This window comes from Bicyclus anynana, chromosome 14 (genome assembly GCF_947172395.1).
Source record: "Bicyclus anynana chromosome 14, ilBicAnyn1.1, whole genome shotgun sequence".
Taxonomy (NCBI): domain Eukaryota; kingdom Metazoa; phylum Arthropoda; class Insecta; order Lepidoptera; family Nymphalidae; genus Bicyclus; species Bicyclus anynana.
Genome location: NC_069096.1, coordinates 7183191 through 7209115, shown reverse-complemented (window position 1 = coordinate 7209115; position 25925 = coordinate 7183191). Strand labels below are relative to the sequence as shown.

The 25925-nt window shown below is 35.9% G+C and overlaps 1 protein-coding gene across 7 annotated transcripts in view; it reads right to left on the bottom strand.

The window, feature by feature from the left end:
- The window catches only part of LOC112044467 (fibrosin-1-like protein), a 111329-nt gene that overhangs the window by 42730 nt on the left and 42674 nt on the right, over nucleotides 1–25925 (bottom strand). For 4 of the 7 annotated variants that reach the window (XM_052885476.1, XM_052885474.1, XM_052885478.1 and 1 more), the window contains exons 3-5: nucleotides 21707–21826; nucleotides 21182–21217; nucleotides 18410–18436 (exon numbers count right to left, since the gene is read on the bottom strand). In XM_052885476.1, the coding sequence (XP_052741436.1) occupies nucleotides 18410–18436; nucleotides 21182–21217; nucleotides 21707–21826 (183 nt within the window). The remainder of the gene's footprint in view (nucleotides 1–18409; nucleotides 18437–21181; nucleotides 21218–21706; nucleotides 21827–25925) is intronic. The other 3 variants (XM_052885477.1, XM_052885479.1, XM_052885480.1) reach the window with 3 other exon arrangements.

Below are 25925 nucleotides of genomic sequence, written 5' to 3'. Positions count from 1 at the left end.
CACAAATAACGTGGCTTTCAAAATCGGTTTAGTAAATCCAAATATTACCTCTTACATTACCACAAACTTTACCTCTAAATATTATTATAGACTAGCTGACGCCGCGCGGTTTCACCAGCGTGGTTCTCATTCCCGAAGGAATACGGGGATAATATAGCCTATAACCTTCCTTGAAAAATGGGCTATCTAACACTGAAAGAATTTTTCAAATTGGACCTGTAGTTCCTGAGACTAGCGCGTTCAACCAAACAATCTTTTCAGCTTTATAATATTAGTATAGATATAGATGTTGCGATAGAGTTAATAACTTAATAACTATTATTTTGTAGAGCCTGGACCATCCACGTTAGACGGAGCATAATATGGCTAACCTATTGTAAATTGTTTGGGCTGGAATAAATTAGGAACGTTATGTGAATCGCGGCGAGCCCGTTCCTGTCCGTATTTAAAGCATTACGGTGAACTTTGTGGTGGGATAACAGCGGCCGGGCCGTAATCGCTCACACGCTCATATAAGAACAACTATACACTATCAATCTAACACTATATATCTATTTCTACAAGATCACTAATGCTAAATATGTAAGTTTGGTGTTATTGGCTTTACCGGCTGAATATTATCCGACTAACGGACGCTCGCTACTTCGTACGCGTGAAATCCAGTTTTTCGCAAATCCTGCGGGAACCAAGGATTTTCTCTAGATAAAAAGTCGCCTATACCTTACTCCATAACCTCTCCTCCATATCTTCCAAAGTCTTGTTAAAACCGGTTCAGTCGTTCTAAATATTAGTCCGGACAAACAGAAAGTAAAGTAAGCACTAGAGATTTCATTTGCATGGAATCCTTTTTTTTGCAGATAACTATTTTCACTTATCCAATTTCAGAAAAAACCTATGTTGTTTCAAGTTAAGGCCAATTCATTAAAGAAAACCGCACGTAATTTATTGTTACAAATTAACGTGAGAACTTTGCTTTCTCATGCTAATCTCTAAACACTAACATTATCTATCTTAAATAGAAAAAAAAGTTTTTTTTTTAATTCTTATAATCTTAATAAGTGTCGTGTCCAAATTTTGCAGTTTTTTCACGTTTAAGCCCGCGTAGTTACACATACACGAAACAAAGACGTCGTCCGTCAAAGGAGTGTAATTATCCGTAGGCGCGCGAGTGTTAGCACTCGACGCTGAGGTCGAGATATCTCGTCGGATCAGCAGCTCACTCTGCGCTTTGCGATTCCGTTTGTCACAGCGCCCGCTGCGGTGTGAGCTCTCGCTCTGATAAACGCATGTCAACGTGCTCTGACTACAAACAGCCTTTAACCGCAGCCGCAGCTGCAATCAGATGGCTTACATCTGAAACGTGTACTCCATCGACTGCGGCCCGATGCGGTGTTATTGTAAACCCATCGATTATTCTATTATGTTCTTAATACACTCGTTTGCACGCAATCAATTTCTTAGGTCATGTAATTGCATTGAAAACAAAAGGCAGTTAACACTTCCAGATTTCTTATCACAAACTAATAAACACTTTAGCACGTTTCAGACTTTTTTTACAACTACTTTACTAAACCATTTTACGGTCAGTTAAAGTTAACTGATAATAACTGAGTTTCCAGTCAATAAAAAAAGAAGTTTACACAAATAAAGTGAGCCAAAATGTACGCCAGTTAGGTCTTATTCGTGTCGACCTGGTTAGCACGACGATAATACGGATCTTCGAAGTTTGCAAGCGAGTAAGCCCGTGGACCGTGAAGGAGTGAGTGGGGGTGGAAAAGACTTGTTATTACACCCTCTCACCTACGCAAGGGGTTTCAGCTCTGAGCCGTACTGTCGCACAAGATTAAGACGCTCCTCGCTTTGCTGTTAACGCTTCGGCTTTTAGACACTGAATAGCGTCGAGTGCACTTCTTTTTCTGTTCGCAGACTTTGATATGAAAAAATCGCTTGCTTGTCTACTTGTGTACATACTTAACGGATAACTTGATATTGCTTAGAACTATGATAATAGAGTTACTGTTTATGCTGTATTAATAATATACCAGTAATATCGTTTAAAAAATAATTATTACGTTGTTGGTAATTTTATTTGATCGGTAGCTGTAGATATTAATTGGTAGAGTTGTTCCTAGTTAATACTAGTTACAGAAAAAATAAATGTTTTGTTTTTGAAAAATTTGTAACAATTTAATTATTATTAAATTGTTACAAAATTTATATGGGTCATCATCATCATTAGCAACTCATATTCGGCTCACTGTTGACCTTGAGTCTCCTCTGAATGAGAGGTTTTGGGCCAAAATGAGCAAAAAACAAATTTGGGTACTATTTAGAATTTGAAAAAAAAAAAAACTTGTAAATTAAAAATTAATTTTGATATAACAGCCCTGCAATGAGTTCTCATCGTTTTAATTGAATTCTTTGCGCCACTTCGGTTATAAATAAAAGCTCTGAAGAGAAGCTAGATAAGACGGAAACGAAATAAGTTTAGCCGAACGGGAGAAAGCATTATCATTGGCTGCTCGCGGGGAACAAAGAAAATGGTGGAGAGCGAACGTACGACAGTACTTTATAGGCGCGTAAATATGTTTTATATCCTTCCAGTGTCTGTTATACACTGGCGCGCCGCCGACCCCCGCCTCCCCTCCGCCGACCGCCCCACCACCCTCGCCCGGAGGGTTGCCTCGCTCTCGGAAATGCCGAGCTTTAATAAAACATATATTTTTCCGAGCGAGGAAAATACTGGGGAAACTCGCAATTTGTTCTTTCACTTTATGCTCGTTTACAAGACAAAAGTGGAACATTTCAGAAACATTATGTTAATCACGCAGTTATGTATATTGTGTAGGTACATAGGTGTTGCTATAATTCGCCAAATTTATTTGATGTTACATCGAGCTTACTTAATCTCGATCTGAGATTAAGGAGAGATTGTATTGTTGGAGGCGCTTAAATCGTAAACGTTGATAGTAGTCGTGTGAGGTTTGCGCGGTTGTTACGACTCGGCGCAACAATGCGACCGGTAGGCGGCGGCAGATAGTGCCGCGATGACCCTTATCTCACGGAGCACGCGGTCGAGTGTGTGGCCGATTTATTGCGGCTCGTGTCGGTGAGCCGCAGAGTGAACCCCCGACTTTAACGCTAATTATAACACGCCCTCGCTACTTTACTTTATTGCTTGTTCTACACACTCCTTACTCTGGCAAATAACGACATTAATTTATTACATCTACCGTGTACAAAAGCCTAAATTCGATACACAACTCAATAATTGCGTGTCTTTATAAACCAGCCAGAACAAAAGAAAACTTAATGGCCTTTGAAGGGACGAAATTGTTATCCGAAAAAAGAAAAAAAAAACAAATAAAGAAGTACCAATTAAGATGATGTTAGAAACAAATTTATATTCAGAGTTCGCAGAAATGATTAAATTATTTTCTTATTGCTTCGCGTATTATAAAGAATCTTAAACGGCGGTTTTGCGAGAGCTCTGCGGAGATCGGTGCGGGTTGAAGCGAAACCGCAAGCACAGTATAACTTTCAAATCTACTGTGCCGCAAGCTTCCATAGCACGCCGCACCATAAAATATTACACTAAACGAAAGAAGCTCTTTCAATTAACCGAGCCAGGTTTGCGTAAGGTAAATCCTGCCAAGAGGCGCCCGTTGCAGCGTTGGGAAATATTTCTTTCGGAGCGATTTCACTTAAAACTGTCAGGTTTATTTTATTTTCACTTTAATTTATAACTAAAATACGCGGCAGTATCGTTATAAGTTGTTTTATAACATTAAATGAAACCTGAAGTGGGTATTTATTTCTCTTTTACAATAAAGAAATGTTATTTGGATTGAAGAACAAAGGAATTGCTTTATTATGTATTTGAGTTCTTATGTCTACAGAAATAAATTATTGTTTATGGCCCAGATTTGAAGCAGACTGTATTTTATGAAGATAGATTTAATGTTACGGGCTCTTACGAATTCGTTACCTTTTTATCTAAAACTAACCGACAGCCAGCAGCTTCACTCGTGTAGTTCCCATTCCCGTGAGAATGCGGGGATAAAGTATAGCCTATATGCACAAATAAAGTAGCTTTCTTTTTAGAGATCCCCATGCCTCAAATTTTACCTCTTTATAATATAAGCAAGAGAATAATAATTCCATTCTTAAGCCTCCTTCAATATAAATATCTTCAAGAAGTGTTAAGTTACTTAAATAGTATTCGTTTTGAGTTCCTACTGTGTTACTATCAGGTGAGATCAAAGTGAGATCACAGTCAAGTAACAACTTAACTTAACTTTATTGAATTTATTTTTTTTAATTACCCGACAGACGTATTTTTAATCCATTTTAGTGTAGGTTATACCCATAGAGTTGACGTGCATAATTTGCTAACGATGGTCAGTTGGCAAAAATAGACCAAATCGAAGATACATTCTTTATTTCATGACAGAATTCCGATCCAATGTATCCGAAGATACATCGCCTCTCACAAGTATAACCTGAATAAGAATACATCAGCATCACACCACGTAGCATATGAAAGGAGAATTGATGGCGGCAGTCTATCGGTATTCATGTTATGGTTAATGCCCCAGATTGTGTTCACCTCGCGCCGCCCGCGCTAATCGACTAGAAGTGATATACCTGATTCATGATTCAGCCAGTGTGTAAGAGCAACGAGTGTGTGTACCTTTTATATAACGCTTATTTAGCTAGTAAATTTGATGACGTCGCTTTGTATTACTGCACGATGAAATCACGGACATGTCTCTCAAACGTCAAGGTTTTTGTCAAATGCTAACTTATAGAAAAACTAGCGGACGCCCGCAACTTAGCGTGAATTTTAGTTTTTCACAAATCCTTCGGGAACCTTGGATTTTCTAGCTGTGTTTATCTCTTTTTATTCCTAATTTCAGCCAAATCGGTTCAGTAGTTGCGGCGTTAAAGAGTAACAAACATCGAAACATCCATACAAACTTTCGCGCTTATAATATTAGGAGGATAGTTAATTTATTATATTTATTATTTAACAAGTAAATTTGATGAAGTCGCTTTGTATTACTGCACGATGAAATCACGGACATGTCTCTCAAACGTCAAGTTTTTTGTCAAATGCTAACTGATAGAAATATACTTAATAATTATATTAATTTTAGCGTTCTAAGTTCTGTGTTATAATGGATAGAAAAGCTTGGATTACTGGGTCATTAATTCTATTAAGCATTATATTAATAACAAATGACGAAAATAAAATTATGGCTAAGTTTGTTGTGAACTCTTTGCAGCGCGTTTGGGACTCTCATAGCAAACAAGCATTTACATAGCAAGCTTGATGACTTTACTTATCAAAATGTTATAATAATTAAAAATAACAATAAAAAATTAATTGATTGACAAAAAGTATTGTTATCACGGATAATCAGTTTAATTTAATGAATGTTTTATGCAGAGCTAAAAGCAATCACTTACACAAAACTATTTAAATAAAACACATCAAAAACACTTGTAAGTTTGTAACACACAGCAAACATTAAAACTCAGTCTAATTTAAAATACAACAAATACAGAAATCGTTGTTTAAAAAGTTATTTGTATTCGGTGACTTAAATTGTTTTCATACAAGCTGCCACTCAAAAAGCTTTTGTAGTACAAACAATTTAATTAAAACTACATTTGTAACGATATCGATCATTTAATTGATATGAGCCATGTTGTTTCTTTGAAACACATTTTTTATCTCGGTTTATAAATCGAACCTGTCTACCTGACTCGACATCTGGCCAGGTATGCTTTTTTGGCGGGCGGGATTTTTAATGCGATTTTTATTTTCATACTAGTCATCAACGTAATTAACATTTCATTGATGGGTGGTTACCCGCCCTCTCTATTAGGTATGACAAAGTTATAGAAAAAAAAAACAAAACGCATTTTTGAGATTTTAGTGCTTGTAGAGTTAGTCCGGGAAAGTACTACCTCCGTGGAGCTTTATTTTATTCTGGTCTGAAGAGTATGGCACTAGATTTAACATATACCTACGCCTCAAGTTGTCAAGTGATACAGGGTAGGGTTACAAGTAGCCCGCTTTCATCCTAGATTGCATCATCACTTACCATCAGGTGAGATTGTAGTCGAGGGCTAACTTGTAAAGAATAAAAAAAAATTAAAAAAAAAAGTGTATTTTTAACCGACTTTAAAAAGGAGGAAGTTCTGAAGTTGATTCGTATGTTTTTGTAGGACGGTAAAAAAAAAGGTAATGCAAGAAACCTTTTTTTTTAAACATGATGATGACAAGAAATATTATTTTTTTTAACTCTTCCAATTAAGCAATAAGGCCAAAGGTTGTGAAAGGTACCTACTTTTGACATCTCAATTTCGAGTCTTAGGTCCACAATTAGCTATTTGCTTTAGCGTTATAATTATTAATAGCAATTATTTTTTGGTTGCAAACTCATTGCCAATATTGTCACTAAAAGTAAATCCTAAAACAGCTTAAAGCTCAATATCCTCATCACTACGTTAGTCAGAAATGTTTCGCGCAAACAATAATACTTGCGATACATTTCTGTTATATCTATCGGACAAGACAAAGTTGTGGTCGAGATTAAATTCACTCCGCTGTCTAGCTATTAGTTATAACTTTGGATAAGTTACGCGGGCGTAGCGACGCCTATTTCCTTGTTATCCCTGTTTCTATTAGAGCTGTATCAAGTTAACTGCGCGGACAAGTTTCCTGATATTTAAGTACCACTGTGTTTATAAAATATCTTCTTCAAATTAGACCATTTATTTATACCTATTAGAAAGCTCATCATTCCTTATTACCTGACGTTAAGAAAGTGCTTGTAATCAACGCCAAATTGAAATAAATAAATTTTTAGTTAGACTTTCTGGTTATTAATATTTATACTGATTATACTGATAAATATCATCTCAACTCTAACACCGGATAAGGCTTTTATGTTCTAGATACTGATTTAAACGAATATGTATAGTCAAAAAATAATTTTGTGTAATTATCATTTATGCGTTAAAATGTTGCAATCCCACGATTATTATACATTACTAGCGAACCCGCTCAAGCTTCGCTTTGACTTATTACTTTATTTATTTGCACTTCTTCCCTATCCCTACCTTACACTACCCTACTCCTACCCCTACCCCTACCCTACAACTACCCTACCGCTACCCTACCCTTATCCTAGGATTTAGGGGTTTGAAAAATAGATGTTGGCCGATTCTCAGACCTACTAAATATGCACAAAAAATTTCATCAAAATCGGTCAAGCCGTTTCGGAGGAGTATAACAAACCAAAGTTTCATCACCTTCCTAAAGTTCTTATAAGACAAACATGTACGTATTTTTTCCATATTAACAATAAATTCCCGCACATGAGTATCGTATTAATCAAATACCTTAAGCAATAAATTACTTGTTTACCTAAACGCTAACAAATAAAACGCTGATAGATGGCCCCAAGAAGAGTTGCAATTAAACAAGATTTGGCTTCCATAATCCACATTAAAAAGTAAACACTTAGGTATACCTACAATATAGATCCGTCTAACTATTAAATGTGCAAGGTATACAATCTATACTAATATTATAAAGCTGAAGAGTTTGTTTGTTTGTTTGATTGAACGCGCTAATCTCTGGAACTACTGGTCCGATTTAAAAAATTCTTTCAGTGTTAGATAGCCCATTTATCGAGGAAGGCTATAGGCTATACATTATCCCTGTACTCTTACGGGAACAGGGACTACGCGGGTAAAACCGCGCGGCGTCAGCTAGTATGATAATAAAAGCCGACGATGCAGAAGTAATAACATTGCATTGTTACGGATAGATAGCAAATTCCCAGTGGACTGTTTGGTTAGACGGGCGTTCATTACAAGTTGCCGAGTCTCATCTGCTAAGCTAATAACAGAGCTAACTCTCGGCGCTGCTAGTTTGTTCTAGCAATTTACAACTACGGTCGAGGGTGGAATGGTCCATTTCGGTACCTGGGAATGAGAATGCTACATTGTAATAATAAAGCAACAATAGACGGTTTTAATATTCAAATTGTAATCTGAACACAAATATTTTTGTATCATTTAAATACCTAGAATTTATACTACAGATTGTTTTCAACAAAGGAATCCATCAGTTATGAAATTGACTGGCTGTGAATATATTTTTGAATAATCACAACATTTCGATTGGAGTATAAATCTTGTGAGATAATATTAGCAAACTGGAATATAAAAATGTAAATGTTATGGCCAAATAAAAGCGATAAAAACATTGCCAAACGTGATACATTCATGGTCATCCATTCACAATTCACACATCTCGTTAGCATCATAATGAAACGCAAATTTCATTCGGAACCACACGCTAAAGTGTATGACCCGGCACAAGCGTGGCACTGGCAAGTCAAATAAATTAATGTTAAGCTCAAACTGACGTTTGCAACGGAACCTGGAAAGCGTCTACGTAATTACCCAAACGCGAACGGATTTGCATATCAAAGTGGAAGCATAATTGAAGCCGGAGTGTAAATAGCCCAAGCTGAATCGGATCGAGTTAGTGGCGCACTCCGGCTAAGTGTAGCCAGCACTATAAATGCTACCTCGCTTGGGACTCATCGCATAAACCGAGCACTTGAAAATAAGATTACTAGATAAAAGGAAATGTTCAGTAATGAGGGTTTCGAAGTTTACGAGTACGCCTGACCGAGATTTGGCCCGTCATTGGGTTATCTTATAACATTGCACAGTAATTATTGCATCAAGGATTTTAAACTTAATTGTAAGTGTTTTTGGTAGTCAACCAAAAATAAACGCATACATAAATCGGGCGTGATACAGAGCAGATTATATTTATTTGTTAAGACCTTGTAAACTGTATCAGCAAATAAAGGATTTTATATTTGATAAATTAAATATAACAACGTTCAAAATAAATAACAAATATAATGTTTTGTATAAATAAATTAAAGTACATTTATATACTCTAAATGAGGGTATAGTGAGATCCATATTCAGTTCGCTCGTTCGATTACCATGTTGTGTGCCTTTCTAAGACATCTTGATTATAATGATAATTTTATATGCGTCTTTTCATGTTTTAAAATGCAGAAAACAGCTCAGATGAAAGAAAGATTATGCTTAGACTATAGATAATCTTTTTAAGATTATAAAATAAATAATTGAGAACCTCCTCCTTTTTTTGAAGTCGGTTAAAAATCAACAAATTTGCTTGATTATATTATATTACATTATAATTTTGATACAATTCTGCGATCAACCCAGTAACGCTGTGTGATCACGAGGACATTAACTTATACCTACTTCGTGACCTTTGCTGACGTGATTATATGTAGCAACGTTTTACATCCATTTTATTAGGTATATAATTGTTTAAGACGAAACTATAAATCAGATTCTTTGCATGTGGCATGATCTGCAACTTGTAAGCCTGCTGCAATAAATCGCCCTACTTTATGGGGCACATGAATACATTCAACGTTTTTATGTTCTACGTATATCAAGCTCTAACACGCTATTAGGATTTTGTCGTTTATTTCGTTCTAAATTTTCAAGATACTCAGACATATCAATAAGATAGTTTTATCATCTCATGCCAGCAATAGAAGTAATCATTAATAAAAACTATTATTTAAGTAAGATTAGAAATCTCTATAAAACTTCAACAAATTTCGAAGGACATGAAACATATACCTATATGTCATAAATATTGTATTATCAATTATCATCTATATTCTATAATATAATATAATGATGATGAATGCTACTAACATCATTACAAAAGTAGAAAAATAATCTATACTTATATATCTACAATCTATCTATACTTATAATAAAACTGGTCGAATATTATACATTTATTCGCAATTTGAGATTTTACTTATACCATTTGTAACAACAGTTGGCGTGGCATAGAGTACTACTAGCGCCATCTAGAATCTATACTTATAATACGAATTCTGTAAATTTTTTACATTCTGTACATTGAAGATATTTTGAAAATTTTTGTTGGGGGGCATATAATCGATACTGAAACTAAAAATATTGTTTTTCGATTTTTTGTCTGTCTGTCTGCCTGTGTGTCATTGTTTTTTTGTTATTCGGGCGGGTATTCAAATGAAACTTGGCACGGTTTAAGACCATAATACGGAGAAGGAAGGATACTTTTTGTTGCGAAAATAAAATGAGAAGGGTGTGAAATAGGGGTTGAAAGTTTGTATGGAAAGTCAATCAAGTCAGTCAAGAAATGATTCAAAAAATTTTAAAATTCAACCCCTAATGTGGCGAAATAGGGCTTGCAAGTTTACATTTATTTCCACGCGGACGAAGCCGCAGGAGTCCGCTAGTAGGTAATAAGACTAGAAATTACCTATTAAGACATATAGATAAGATAGTATTGTAATCTAAAGCCACCAGTAAGAAAATGAATTAATTAGGACTAGAGATACAAAAAGAAAACTATATCAACATTCAAAGGATATATAGACACGTAAAAAGATTACACAATATTATCGTCTAAAGCCAATATACAGTACAAAATTTAAGATAATTTCATCAACAAAGTAACCATAGAAATTCGAAGATAACTACAACAAAACTCAAAGCATAAATTCAAAATAATTGTACCCCTTGAGAAAAACTAACAAAACAAGAAGTGGAAGTACAGTAGAGTTTCGTTAATACATTTATCTCTTTGATTTATGTGATAGCGAGCTTACACTTCGGCCCTGAGCAACTTGAGGCCAAAGCGATTCTACTACAATCAACCTCTCCCGGGATAATTAAATTAATCGACACGGTCACAACACTGGATCCAACATTGATTGGCTCCTTAGATATCCATTTACCGGAATTATTGCGCCACTCCACTTCCATTATATTGTGTAGCGTTATTATCTAGCAATCCGTAGACAGTATTACATTTTAATATAATATTGATATTTGACTAGTAATATTATTTACTAATTGAATGTTGATATATCACGAAATTCAAACCGAAATGTTCGTTGATAAAATTCGTGGATTTGTTGAAAAGCGAAAGATTTTGCGGATTATTATAATTTACAAAGCAAAATAAAAAGTATCAAATGGTAGTGTGTGATAAAACAGACAATGTTGTAGCTTTCGACGTAGTTCTCCATTACATTAATCCACACAAAAAATACAATTTTATATGCGAAAGTAAGACCTTAGTTAATAAACAATAAGGAACCTGTCTGTAATTAGAATAAAATTACAAAAAATTGATGCAGTAAGTCACAACAAAAAATAACGATTGAACTCAATTTCTGTTTATCAATCTGTTCTCGCGTTTGGATTCACTGATTTTAATGCGGTTTTAAGGGGAAGACTAAGCAAATTTCAGGCTTTACTTCATAATCAATATTGGAATTAAGGATAAACCATAATTTAGTTCCGCTAGTTGTATAATGTGTATAATTGTATAATATAGAAATGGGTGGAACTGAACCTACTGGAAGTAATCGAAGTGGTACTTTTGCAAATTTTGGATTATACAATTACAGCATAATACAAAATTTGCAGACAATTAAATTTGCTATCACTATCAGCGAGTAATCTTTTAACACCAATCGAAGTTCGTTAAGTTAATACTAAGGAATCTATTGCGAAACTCTTTATCTTGGGATTAAATTACCGCACGACATAAAGAAATTTTATCAATTGTCATTGATAAAATTGCAGAAAGTACACGTATCTACGTAAGCCCTCATTCGCACGAGAGTTTTTTTAACGGACGTTAAAAAAGCGTTTAAATATAATACGAAGTTTAAATGAAGGTCTATTTACAACGTGCAAAATTGAAAATGCAACAATGCTCAATAAAAAAAGCGTCGTGTTTTAAAAACGATGTCGTGTGAACATATAATTTGGAATGCATTTGTTGTATTTGAACGCTTTTTTAACGTCCGTTATAAAAACTCTCGTGCGAATGAGGGCTAACCGACGACGATGAACGATTAATCCGTTTATTACATTGTCATTTTGTGATATCTAACAAACATTTTTCTACGCGTGTAATCGTTTATATTAAACTCTAGATATGTTATCCTTGTAATTAACGGTGATATGTCAAAAGGGATAATCGAAACATAATCCGACCGTATCCGTATTTTATTTATGTTTGTTCATGCGATGTCACTTGGTTACTTAAGATATTAATCAGCAAAATCATATGCGATTTCAAAACCATTCAAAATATTACACCGTCGCATTAATAGCTAAGTATACCTATTCAGATAATGTCGATAACTGTTTTCATATACGGGGACGTACCAGTAGCGAAGGCTGAAATTTTGTAATAGGTAAACCGGTCATATGTTTTTAGTCATACGCGCAGACGTTTACGAGTATTGTACAGATTGTAGAAATGCTTTAGTAACATTATATGTACCTATTTCGAGTGTATAAAATAAATTATGTTTTTAAAATGTAAGCTGCTAGGAATCGAGTTGTTTAGACTCCTCGCTGCTGGAACGTACTATTAGGCCATTTTGCAATTACGGCTATAATATACTAGCAGATTCCCCGCGAGCGAAGTTCCCGTTCTCGTGGGAATACAGGTATAAAATATAGCCTATAACAGTCACAAATAATGTGGCTATCTATTAATATAATATAAAGGCTATCCATTAAAAAAATATAAGAGAATTTTTAAAATCGGTTTAGTGAGTAGATCCAGAGATAACCCCGATAACCTCACAAATTTTACCGCTTTATAATATTAGTGTAGAAGTATTTTTTTTCAAATAAAACAAACATTTCATGGTCAAATTATTTCGGTAATGCTAACAAAGAAGAGTGGAAGCCTAATAACAAGAAGTGTGATTGGAATGAAACTCATTTCACCGAGGAACTTTCTTCAATAAATTTATTCCGAGAAACTGACTATTCAAACAACTTTGTGTAAACATATTCAATGTTGAAAGCTGGTTATTTATATTTGAACTTATTAGGTTTTTTAATGAATTATATAATGAAACACTTCTATATTGACGTAGAATGAATAATAAATTTATTTTGCCATCATAAATCTCTCCAAAGAAGCGCTTGCTTCAACTCAATATTTACTTAACATAAAGGAAATTTAAATTGTATCTACTCATCACATTCCTTAATCATGGCCCATGAGAATAATCGAATACAAACTATAATTAAACTGAGAAACTAAATAAATAATTCAATTTTAACTGCCGGAAGAACAGTCTAATTTTCAATAGTAAGTATGACATGACAACTTTGGTGTCAGAAATGTTATGCTAAAAAGAGTATGGAAAACACTGTTATCTTCGGATTGGCTTGTCACCTGATTTCCATCGTGCATGTGACTTTATCCCTAAAATCAGCTTTATACATTACATACTCGAAATTTTCGAGGATGAAAAACGCTCGTTTTTTTTTTCATTCAGGCAAAATCGACAGCCTAAGCGGAATTGGATGTAATTGTAAAGTTTAGCTAAGTAAAACTTCGTAATAGAAATTGTAAGTATAATAAACGTAAGTAAAGTTAGCGGTATTTTTTATTCACGCCAAGTACGAAATAGGGTGGATTTTTATGGGAACGGTCAGGCACAATTGGATTAAAAGGGACGCGATTGAGGCGAAATCGCCGCGTACGAACAATGCTATCAATCTAAGCGCTGCGATTTAAATGGTTCACGCAATCGTTTGACTCGTGTGTCTACTTATACTCCATTGCAAAAAGCAGCCACTTCGTACAGCACATAATAAGGTATGTTAGTTCTTGCTAAGCGTGTAGACGTGAAAATATGTGCGGGATGCGTGAATTTATGGACATCGGACCAGTCGGCCACGATGACACTAAAGAATGCATGTGAACAATGTTATCACTAAAGCGTTTGGAATTTGAATGGCCTATACGTAAGTGCGCACTTCAATCAAATAACTATATTAAATTGAAGTATCTATTTAAACAACACAAACATGATTGGCATGCAATGCTCATTTTACAAAATGACTACAGTCGCCCGTCTATGCTCTCTATTCGTATTATATTTGCCTCGTTACAAAAGTCTTCGTAGTTATTGTTAGACCTATGATATGAATGTCTTTGGATAGTGCGAGTAGAACTTTTTTAGAAGAAAGTAAAATTGGGTCTAAATTTTCGTATGTAAACTTTCAAAGTATCAAAGTGAGAGCCGTGATATCCACTGGGATGCACCGGGCTTGCACCACCAACTTTTCAGTTGTGTGCATTTTAAGAAATTAAGTATCACGTGTCTCAAACGATGAAGAATAAACATTGTGAGGAGACATGCATACCAGAGAATTTTCTTAATTCTCTGCGTGTGTGAAGTCTGCCAATCCGCATTGGGCCAGCGTGGTGAACTATTGGCCTAATTTTAAGAACTATTGGCTCTTTCCGAAAGGAGACTCGAGCTCAGCAGAGAGCCTAATATGGGTTGATAATGAATAGAAGTATAGATGTATTCGTAGTTACACATTTTTAAACACTGAAGGGACAATATAACTTACTTGCTCGTACAACACAATCGACATAAGGAAGCGATATTATTGCAGAGTGGATGGTTAAAGGGCAGTGGAGCAGTTAAACATAATTAGATTAAGAGGGACTCGCTTAAGTTGGCACTGAATTGTCGCTCGGCTACGCTATCGGCGTAATAAAAGCCTTGGAGATTTGAACGGCTACTTAGATAATTGCACTTTGGTATTTACGCAGATTTAAATTAACAAGTGATGCCAATCTAATGTTATATTGCGATGGTTTGGATTGAATTGGATGTATGTTTGTTGTTACTCAATAACGCTATAACAGCAAAATAGATCAGACAAAGTATAGATAGTAGGTACTAGGTAAATAAGACTTTTCCCCCTTATAAACAATGTTTTTTCAATAGCGATAGAGAATGTAATAATGATAAGATAAATAAACGAGGGACGACAGTGGTACAGTCGTTTGCAAACAATGCCTTCCTTCCTGCCGTTGGGATTTGATCCACAATCAAGATAATAAAATACCAACTTAATGATTATTCTCACCGCAATGATTTTGCAATTGACTGTTTTTATCCAACAACGATTAAGTATAATAAATAATCATCGATATGCATATTTTTTATTGATGTTATAATTGCGTCTTTCTTTAATCATCTATTTATAATAGCATATAATAACATGTGATGATGCAGATTATAATTGAGTTGACAATTGTTATCATTCATCATTAGAACACAAACGATGCCGATTATTATTTAACACCGAAGATTTAGAGAACTCGAGACAACTGCCAACGTTTATGGTCTAGAATCCGAATTAGAAACGTCTTTTATCTACTTGTACCTAGCGATGAAAAGTGTTTACCAAACCTTACGAACATCTAGAGAACCTAGAGGTCAATTATCAATATTTAATAATAATATTATAAAGAGGAAAGATTTGATTGTTTGTTAGCATTGAATAGGCTCCGAACCTACTCAACCGATTTGAAAAATTCTTTCAATGATCGGAACCAAAACTATCCCCGAGTGCTGTAGGCAACGGTAATAGCGAGACGCCCGCAAATTCAGATCTTCTACGTTAAGAACGAAACACGTCGATTTTGGTTGGGGGCTGATACCAGTATATGCTAGAAATAATCTTTATTTGTGGTATATTTATTACAGGTAGGTACTTCCTCGGTTTCTACAAACAATCCTTCTATTACAAAAACAAAAATTCACTCATGTGTCAATAACTACAATTATTACGTTAATATTATTCATCGAGTCATAAGATTCAGGAGCATGGTTGCAACAAAGCTGGCGTACGGTGTATAATTGGATTAAAAGGGGACGCGGTTCAGTCGCAATTACAAAGGGTTCGCGATTAAGGCCATGTTTCAAATTAAGATCTGAAATGTTTGTTTTATGTTTTGGTAACTACCCATTAGTACTTTGTTTATATTGCCTTGAAAATTGAGTATTTATTTAAATGAGCTTATAAATTATTTCATAATTGATTTCTGGAAGTCTGTTTGGCTGTCGATGTAGTGGTAAGTTAATAAACAGCCCATTGTAGTGTAGGAATGATCGAACATTCTTTAACGAAACGAACACTCAGTTTGTACCCACAAATACAGTTATTATGTCATATTACCAATATATCCAAAGTCAAATTACGGAATTCTAGGAATAGATTGACAATACTTAGACTAAGGCAGTCAAAACATTCAGATGAGCAATAATATACTCTAAATCTATATATATATATATATAAATGAATCCATATATCCCTTGGTCACGCCATCACGCGTGAACGGCTGGGCCGATTTCACAATTTTTTTTTCAAGTGTTTGTTATTGTCAAGAGCAGGTTCATAAGACAGAAAAAAATTAAAAAAGGGTAGGGGTAGGGGGGGTTTGTTGTAGTTGACAGTTTACATCGAGTTTCGCGCGGACGAAATCACGGGCGTCCGCTAGTAATATATAAAAGCGAAAGGTTTCATCACAAAATCTCGAAATAGTAGGCGACTGCTAAGAACGGATTTTGTATTAAGGGTTTACACCAGGGTTGTATTAAGGGTTTACGTGCGGATGAAGTCACAGGAATAACTAATATAAGTTCCCACAAAGCATAACACGTTGGTTTCGTTTAGCCGGCAACTCGTTAAACACGATTAAACTCACTGGCCACTGGTAATTTTGTAGCAACGTTCGCTAAAACATTATTTACGGTAATGGATAAAATGGAAACGAGGATTTTCAGTCATACATTAGAGCGGACGCAAAAGGCGAGTAATATAACGTACTTAATTACTGGCACTTCGCAACTGCGCCAATCTTGTAATTACGGAACAGAGCGGCGGCGCGTAATCAGCACCCTTTGCTGCGTCGACACGGCAAAGCGCTCCCTACTACTCAACCGCTTTTAACTCGCATTTCACAACCTGTTGACGAGTTAGTTAAAGCTCTAACGCTGTACAGCGCTCACACAAAGCGCGCACCAAGATTCTACAATTTTCAATATAAATATATTTAAAAGCGAAAGTTCATTTATCAAAAAGCGCTTGAAATACAAAGAAGAAATTTGACAAGGACTTAGTTCGTAGACGTCCGCTAAGAACGGGCGACAGGGCCGGATTAAAGAGGTTTACGAGCGGACGTCCGCTAGTTGAATCATAAATATTAAATGATAAAATTTTAACAAAACTATGCAATTTCAACTTAGCGTAATGAAACAACTCACGTTCAACATTAAAGAAAACTACTTACACTTCCTAACTTTCCCGAAAGGCATAATTTTGAGTGATTACGCCACTTTGCGGCTGCAACATACATGCAATTACACAACAAAGCATCGGAAGTTGGTACTTTGTTGCGTCGACACATGGCAAAGCGCTATAGCGTTTTTAGCCGCATTACCATCCGCTTCAAGAGTTAGTTAGTTAGAGACAATAGGATGTGAATCTTGAAGTCTACGATGTTTACTTTAAAACCAAACGTTTTTATAGTAGTATAAGTGATGTATAAAAGATGGCCGACCTTATGGTAAGTGAGAAATTAATGCCTATAAAAAGAGTGACACTTCGTAGAGCATGCTAGGAATGCATACCTATTATGAAGTGTTGCTCATAGTGCATCAGCCTGAGGTAAAAATGAACCTGTAATTACACCGGCAACCATACTCTTCGAAGCGGAACACAGCAATGCTGCAAAGCTTGTTATATTTTTTTTTCTCTTATTTGTTTATTTATCCTTTTATTATATTATATTTATTACAAATCGTACGTGTGCGATGTGCGTAAGAATGTAGTAAGCTTTCTTGACGTCCAATTAATATATATCTTGTTAGAATCCCCGCTTCTTGTTAATAAATCGACGAAGGAAGGAATACAAGTAACCTTCACTTTTTTTAAAAAGAATATTTGCCATATCTCTTCAATACGACCAATATTTCTGTTACTCTCCATCTAAGCGGAAAAGACAGGGTACGACAATAGTCCAGCAGGCGTGAGTTGAACCACGAGCTCTCGTCGAGTCCGGCACCTTTACCGTGGAGTCAATTTAGAACTTACGAACTAATCAGCGCACAATTCATTGACAAACATTTTGCTCATGACAAAAATTCAATTAGAAGATTGGCCGGAGACTAAAACAATTTGTAAACAGGTGCTCGAGGCGTCTCCTCCCGTGAGATTAATCACTGTGTCGTTCGTGTAATAAACCGGGAACGAGCAACTTCGCCACTTACATTACACGGACATTTATTTCCGACGTCGAGCTGTTTCAACTTTGCCAGTTTTGTAGACGAGTTTAGAAGGCTTTAATTAATTTTCGCGTATCATGTATTGTCGAGGAGTGTTTTTTAATGATAGGGGAATAAAATATTATAGCACTTGCCTTATCGTCGTCGCCTTCACTATCACACTGCAAAAGAAGGAAACGAGAATTACTAATGAGAAATTTATACCAGTAATTAACATGCTTTATGAAATAATGCACATGGCGACTTTTTGGAACTGATAGCGCACATATTTTTTTTTTTTAAATTTGCATTTTAAATTAATACCTATGTTGTATTCATGCAATGTTCCAAAAACATATATTTTTTAATAAATTTTCGCAATGGTTGCAAATTTTAACCACAACTTTTAGCATGTATCCGTAAATGATTAGCACATACGTCCGAAAAAATCGTCATGTTAATATATTACCGAAAGGTTAATTAAAGCAAAACATGCGTGTACATTACTAATTTAACTATCAATTTGTAACGTGTTTATGACTCGTAAATCAACACTAATTACTCGTCATCCGAGGCGGGATTAAGCGACGCCTACCCACCTCTGTGTGATAATCAATGTCTACTCATTTGAATATTCCGGCACAACTAGTACTACATTATCATAGAATTAATCAACAAAATTATTATCATTGGCGTGAGAATATTAATATTTAGACTAATGATATTACAAAGCTATTCAGATTTTATGTACAATGGGTTGATTATTTATATTTATAGTCATTAATTTGATCGGTATGCAAATATACAAACTGTATTTATGAATATGTTATTGAGCATGAGCTGGTTCTTGCATCGCGGCACGATCCAAACTGATTGGATCGTGCCGCGATGCAAGAACCAGCTCATGACTAAGGGCCCCGTATGGGTTCGAAACTAGTCGGGCATACTCCGACGTAATATCACGTGAGTTTTAGCCGTGTTTTTTAAACATTTTATTTAATTAAATTTTAATTTAATATAATTTATTTTTATTTGAAGTAATTTTATTTTATTTTAATTAAAAATTTGCATACCTACCTATAAATGGTGAGACATTGTACTCGTAACTTATTACAAAAGAAAATCTTTGTATGATAAAATGCAAGGTTTCTTGAAAATAAATGTTTCTAATTTTGAATCTAAAAACGTCTCAACAAGATGAACCTACTCACGGTAAATTAGCTTGATATAGTAATCTATTGTAAAAATGTTCCCCGGATCCTGAAATATTTCTTTCGACTACTTATTTAAATAGATATTAATTAATCATTGCCATCTCCAAATATCATTGTAATAATTAATGGGCCATGAATGAACGTCCCAGATTTTGTATTACTACAAACTAATAAACCCTATTTGTATAACAGATTACTTCATACAATATAATGTTTATAGAGTTAGAGATTGAGCAAACATATGTAAGTAGTTATTAAATAAATACTTAAAAGCTAGATACGAGTCCTATCTATCTGCTGATGTTGTTTAAACATACACATAATAAAATACTCGCATCCAATAAATTTCCCATATGGTAACGAAATAAGACTTTTATAGTAGCTCAGACCGACAAATAAATTGTATAATATTTACAAAGCGCGCGCCGGGGGAAACAAGGAGGATCGGGGCTCAGATATTACAATTTCAAATAAATACGGGGGCCATGAAGTATTCAGGGCGCAGGTAAAGTTATATAGTACGAAGCGGCACCGCCTCGACAAATCTCGTGATTTAGGTGCTATACGCGACGAATATCGAACAGGGACTAGGTGTTGCGTGATCGGACTAAATTTGCACACAGTAATCGAAAATTATTGCTTTCACCTTTGAACAACTCTTTTAATGGCGTTCACTATTTTAGTAGAGGAGCCGAAGTGGAGATTTTTGTAGTTACTCGAGCGCGGCAGTTGAAAAGACTATACCTTGAACGTTGTTGAGTACCTCCACCAAGTATGAGTTCTTAATACGTTGGTGGGTACGTTTAGGCAACCAAAAAAATAAAGTAACTTCAAGAATAGTCATCCAGCACGTCAGATGAGGATAAAGTGGATTAGTTGATAGCTAAACGGTATGTATATCGAAAATCTAACGATTTGACCGTAACGTAATGGAATGGGAGGGTTCCAAAGTTACAAAATGAAAGCCTTATATTTCAGTATCCTATCCGCCACAAGCGCGGTTTATTTTTTACTTATTTTGCTAATATTTTCTGATAATTCCAGTAAGCCAAAGTATTCAAAACTGCCTTTAAAGTCTGCAGTCTTTTCCCCACCGCTGAAAGCGAAAAATTATATAACCATTTATATTTCCTATTATCTAATCTACCAAAGGTCCCAATGACGCTTTAGTAACTGCATATTTAGCATTCCGGACTCCCCTACTATTTGTTTTATTGCATCTACCGAAGCCTTAAAAGATTTAATTTTCATCATTTATTTAAACACCTGGTCGTACACTTCACGTACTAGTGTTGAGGTCGAATAATAAAATAATGTAGGTAATACTCTCTAATGTTAAAAAAAGTTTTCAAATTAATATTTTTTTTTTTAAAGAATATTTGCCATATCTTTTATAATATGACCAATATTCCCATTCCCCTCCAACTAGTCGGGAAAGACTGTGCTAGGAGTGGGTACGACAATAGACCAACGGGGCGGGGATCGAACCACCACCCCTCGGTGATGAGTCCGACCGCTCTTACCGTTGAGCTATTGAGGCTATTAAATATTATTAAAAGCTAGGGTTAGGATTGGACATTGCTTTGTCAGCAGAAAATGATAATAGGGTTTACACAGCATGCCCGGTGTGCAAAGTGTTAACAAGCGTAGTGGTCAAGCGTGAGACGTGCGAAGATTGAACAAGACAAGGAAAACAGTAGGTAAAATACTCACGATATAGCCTTTTCCGGAACTACAGCGGCTACTGGCCTGTTGGGAGAACAAGAAAGCGAAGATGTGAGTGGATTGGAACGTCTAGGAAAACTTAACTTAGCTGTCTTTATCACAAAGACTGTACACAATCATTATCCAATATACACAACTAAACAGAAAATCTAATAAAGTTTATTATAAAAAACCGCTACGCAGGTTTTTGGGTTTTAGCCTTGTAATATTATTGGCTGGAGAAACGTAGCTAATGCAACAGAAAACACAATTAGGAAAATAATCAAAAAAAAAAAAAAATACCACAACATCGGGAGAATAATTTTATCATGCACCCTAATTTGATTTATAATTCCGAGGGTCACGGGAAGATAGATTGCGGAACGTAACAAATGATGAATTATATACCTACGCAGTTCAAACAGACGGTGTTATTCGTAAGTGTACTTATAATTTGGAGACGTAAAGCTATCGTAGGACGGACGATAAACTAGTTTCAAAGTATGATTGTTAACAGTATGATGATATACGTACATCGCTAAGCCGGTCGCGAGAGGAATCGGGATCCCGAGGTGCCACCGAACTGCCCGTGAGTCTTTCTGATGCCCGTCCACTATCATCCGACGTGCCAGCGTCTTGAAGCAGCGTTATACCCTGCAGAAGAGTATAGCCTCTATAATATAATCTGACGGTCACCTATCTATGTATATCTAATATATAAAAGCGAAAGGTCACGAAATCATTCATCACGAAATACCGAAAACCTCTTGATGTACAGAGATGAAATTTGGCAGGGAGGTAGTTTATGGTTAGTAGACAACCGCTAAGAACGAATTTTGAGAAAGGGCCGGACTAAGGGCTGACGAAATCGCGGACGTCCTCTAGGTAAATATAATACAATGCCGTGATATTTTGTTGCCATAGAAACGTGTACAAATTCCTAAATCTAAACATACTTGTAGCATAAAACACCAAGTCCCTTGCCGCCTTCAGGACGCTTAGATCTTTCAAACTAGGCAACTTATATTAATGCTGCTTTAATCATTAGTTAGCGATTCTAGAGCTGGTTTAACTCAGGTTTCCACACGGTTGTCCGCTAGTGTTACATACAAAGAGAACCATTATTGTTGATACCAATGAATTTTCTGACGGGATTAGGAAACAGAGCCCCTTTAAATGTTGAAAGAAAAGAGAAATAATATAAGAAAATTTGATAAAACAGGGACGTGAGCCAAAACGGGTCTACCCATAACGTAACGCGCCCGGGACTTAACAATAAAAAGAGCATCCCATTTATCACATTTCGCGTCTATTTCACGGGAGGGTTCGGAAGACGAAGTCGGGGGGAAACAAATCTGCCCAACGATGAGCGCTCGACGGGACGGATAAAAGAAAATAAAACGACTAACTCTCTGTAAATGGATAACTCTCCGACCGCCCTCGCTCAGTGAACTTCCATGTTTTTATTACTTAGGATAAGTTAGTCCGCAATTTGATTTTGCTCTCCTTTTTCAGTCATGTTCTTTGTGTTTCAAAGGAAATTGTTAATGTGTATTGACAACGAGCGGTTCAGACTTAGGGGGCGCGCACACCTGATATACATGATACAGTCAGGTGCCGACAATTATCAGCTGGCTTACACACTATTTTGGTCTTTATTATCAACCTATTAAAATAAACTTCAAATAACAAAATGTCATTTACCTACTGTGTGATATCCACCAGTAAGTACCGGATGACATTTTTACATAGAATCTCAATTTCGTACTTGCATACGACAAAGATAGTGAATAGGCCTGCTGGTTCGATTGAAAGATAGACATCCAGACAGATAGTGAAAAACTACATTTTTATGTTCATTCTGACTATGTCATCGCTATGTAAATCAGTAGATACCGGATTATAAACAATTTAATATAGCATATTTGACCCCATTTCACCAGTTATTGAATATTAATTGAACTAGGAGAAAAAGCTAGTAATGGTTGCATTATTGTCGCGCTACGTTTACAATAACAGTATTTTGTATCGTATTCATTTACCAGAAACATAAAATATAAGAATATAGTACTTTTATAGAATTTAAACTATCGTGAGTGCTATTCATATTATCAGTTTGGATCATGCCGCGTTGCATGAACCAGCTCATGACTAAAGGCCCCGTATGGGTTCCTAACTAGTCGGGTTTACTCCGACGTTGTATCACGTGAGTTTTAGCCTTGTTTTATAATAAATTAATATTAATATAGTAGGTACTTAAATAAAAAAAACAATCTATGTTTTTAGATACAAATGTTGATGTAGGTACATAATGGTTTTCAGCTTATATAATGATTTATTTAATTTGCTATCATCCGCGAAAAGTCGACGAACCCATGTGACAACGTCACCCAGGTCCGGCAAAATACTCTCTACGTACGTTTCACCCCAAAACCGGAGCATCCTCAGGAGATGTTGACTCTACAACGTGCAATTGCAACGGATGATAGCAAAATAAATAAATCATTATATAATCATGTTGAACTTCCGCAAAGTAACGCCTGCTTCTATCCAATATTTAAAAAAGGTTTTCAGCTTATCAAAATGTTTTAGATAAACAAAAGGCTTAAATAGTTAAGTGTTGTTGCGACATATAAAATCAGTTAAACAAAAAATCGCACCTACATTTTAGCATAACAATTTTAAGTATCCTATTTTTAATGTAAACGTAACTTGTGAAACGTAAATATTGATTGCAATACAAAAACTGACATCCACGTTTTTACTTTTTATTGAACACAGAATCAATTACCGGCGGCCAGTTTTTATAAATTATGTCGGTTGCGCGAGCAATTGTACTCATAATTCATCGTGCTGTAAACTTTAAAAATAAAGTCCTGATATTTTTGCACGGAATTCAATTCAATGGAATATTATTTTGGCGTCTATTCATAAGGTGAAAGACGACTTTGTCACTGTCATCTTGAATAGGCAGTCTCTAAGATCACATTACAAAAATGCAATGTGTAGCGCTCCCCTAAAACAAGCAACAATAAAGACACACGCAAGTGATTACGTCCCTATTCTGTTTGTAAAAGGGACTGGTTCGGATCTTTTAAATAGATAAATGATTCAAATGGAGTCACACATGTTAATTTAATCCGTGTTGTGTTACCAGTAAGATCCTACTAATCCGGGATGGATCGTGTTGCGCGGTCCGCCCGATGTTTACCGCGTAATTACTTTCGCTCATTACTCTGCGCTCCATTTATAGCGGTACCTCTCAGTGCGAGTGATACAAACGAGAATAGATGGTTCAAAATGGAGGAGGAACATAGCACGCACTAATTGGCTAAATAACTTTATACTCTAAGTAGCAACATAATGAGGATAAATGGAAAATTCAGAAGAGGCAGAGAGAATATGCAAGAAGATGAAATGAAGAAATACAATGCATGGACCAGAGACCAACCAAAGGCGATCGTTTAAGTTTGCAAGACGGACCTGTCCCACCGGTCGGCAGAAGTCCAAAAGGGATCTTTATAGCCTATTTAAACTTTCGTAGAACAAGAGATCAACATGATTGTCAAAGATTCAATACCTGGTGCACTATTTCTAGCTCCTTTTAAACCTATTTTACGGTCCAATAATAATTGACAGACATTGCAAACCAAAAACCCAATCGAGCACGTAAAACACTTTGTTTACGATGTTCTACGACAGTAAGCTTTAGTGGAGGGTGGCACAGAATCGGTTTATAAATGGCATTTCGGTCGGCGCTGGCAACCCTGGGCTGCATGACCTGAAGCTGATTCTCACAACACCAATCAAACTGGCATACTTAAACCTCAGCATACCATGCAGGCCAATAATTAACAGTCATTGTAAGCCAAAAACGCAATCGAAAATGTGAAACACGCCAAAGTTTCGTGTGAATTAAACGGCCACTCTGTTTACGATGTTCAACGACAAGCTTTAGTGGAGGGTGTCACAGAATCAGTCTATAAATGGCATTTCGGTCGGCGCTGGCAACCCTGGGCTGCATGACCTGAAGCTGATTCTCACAACACCAATCAAACTGGCATACTTAAACCTCAGCATACCATACAGGCCAATAATTAACAGTCATTGTAAGCCAAAAACGCAATCGAAAATGTAAAACACGCCAAAGTTTCGTGTGAATTAAACGGCCACTCTGTTTACGATGTTCTACGACAGTAAGTTTTAGTGGAGGGTGGCACAGAATCAGTTTATAAATGGCATTCCGGTCGGTTCGGCGCAGGCGGGTGGCAGGAGGCCGGGCCAGACCGACGACACGACCGCTAATTGAAACAACGACCGGCGAACATTACTTATTCATGAGAACTCCATATGGCGGCGAAACGTGACCAAAGCGATAAATCATTCAATTACATTTTTCATGAATACGCTCAGTCTATGAGTGAATGGTTTTTTTTGGTTCAGTTGACCTCAATAGGGCATTGCTGAATAAGAAAGGTATAATAATATCACTGACCTTCCCTAAAATATCTAGTCGTTCATTCATAAAGGCTAATAACTTGATTTAAACAGTTTTCCGAATTATTTAATTACGACTAATTGCCACAGTATCAAGGTCTGAATCATAGTGCAAAGGATCAGCGTGGCTGTCCAATGCGGAACTATATTCTTGCTAGACTTGCCACTATTCCACGTGGTTTTGATTTGTATAGCTATTAAGACAATTTAGCCAGTTCTTTCTCAAAAAAAAAACATTCAAGTATGTACTAATATC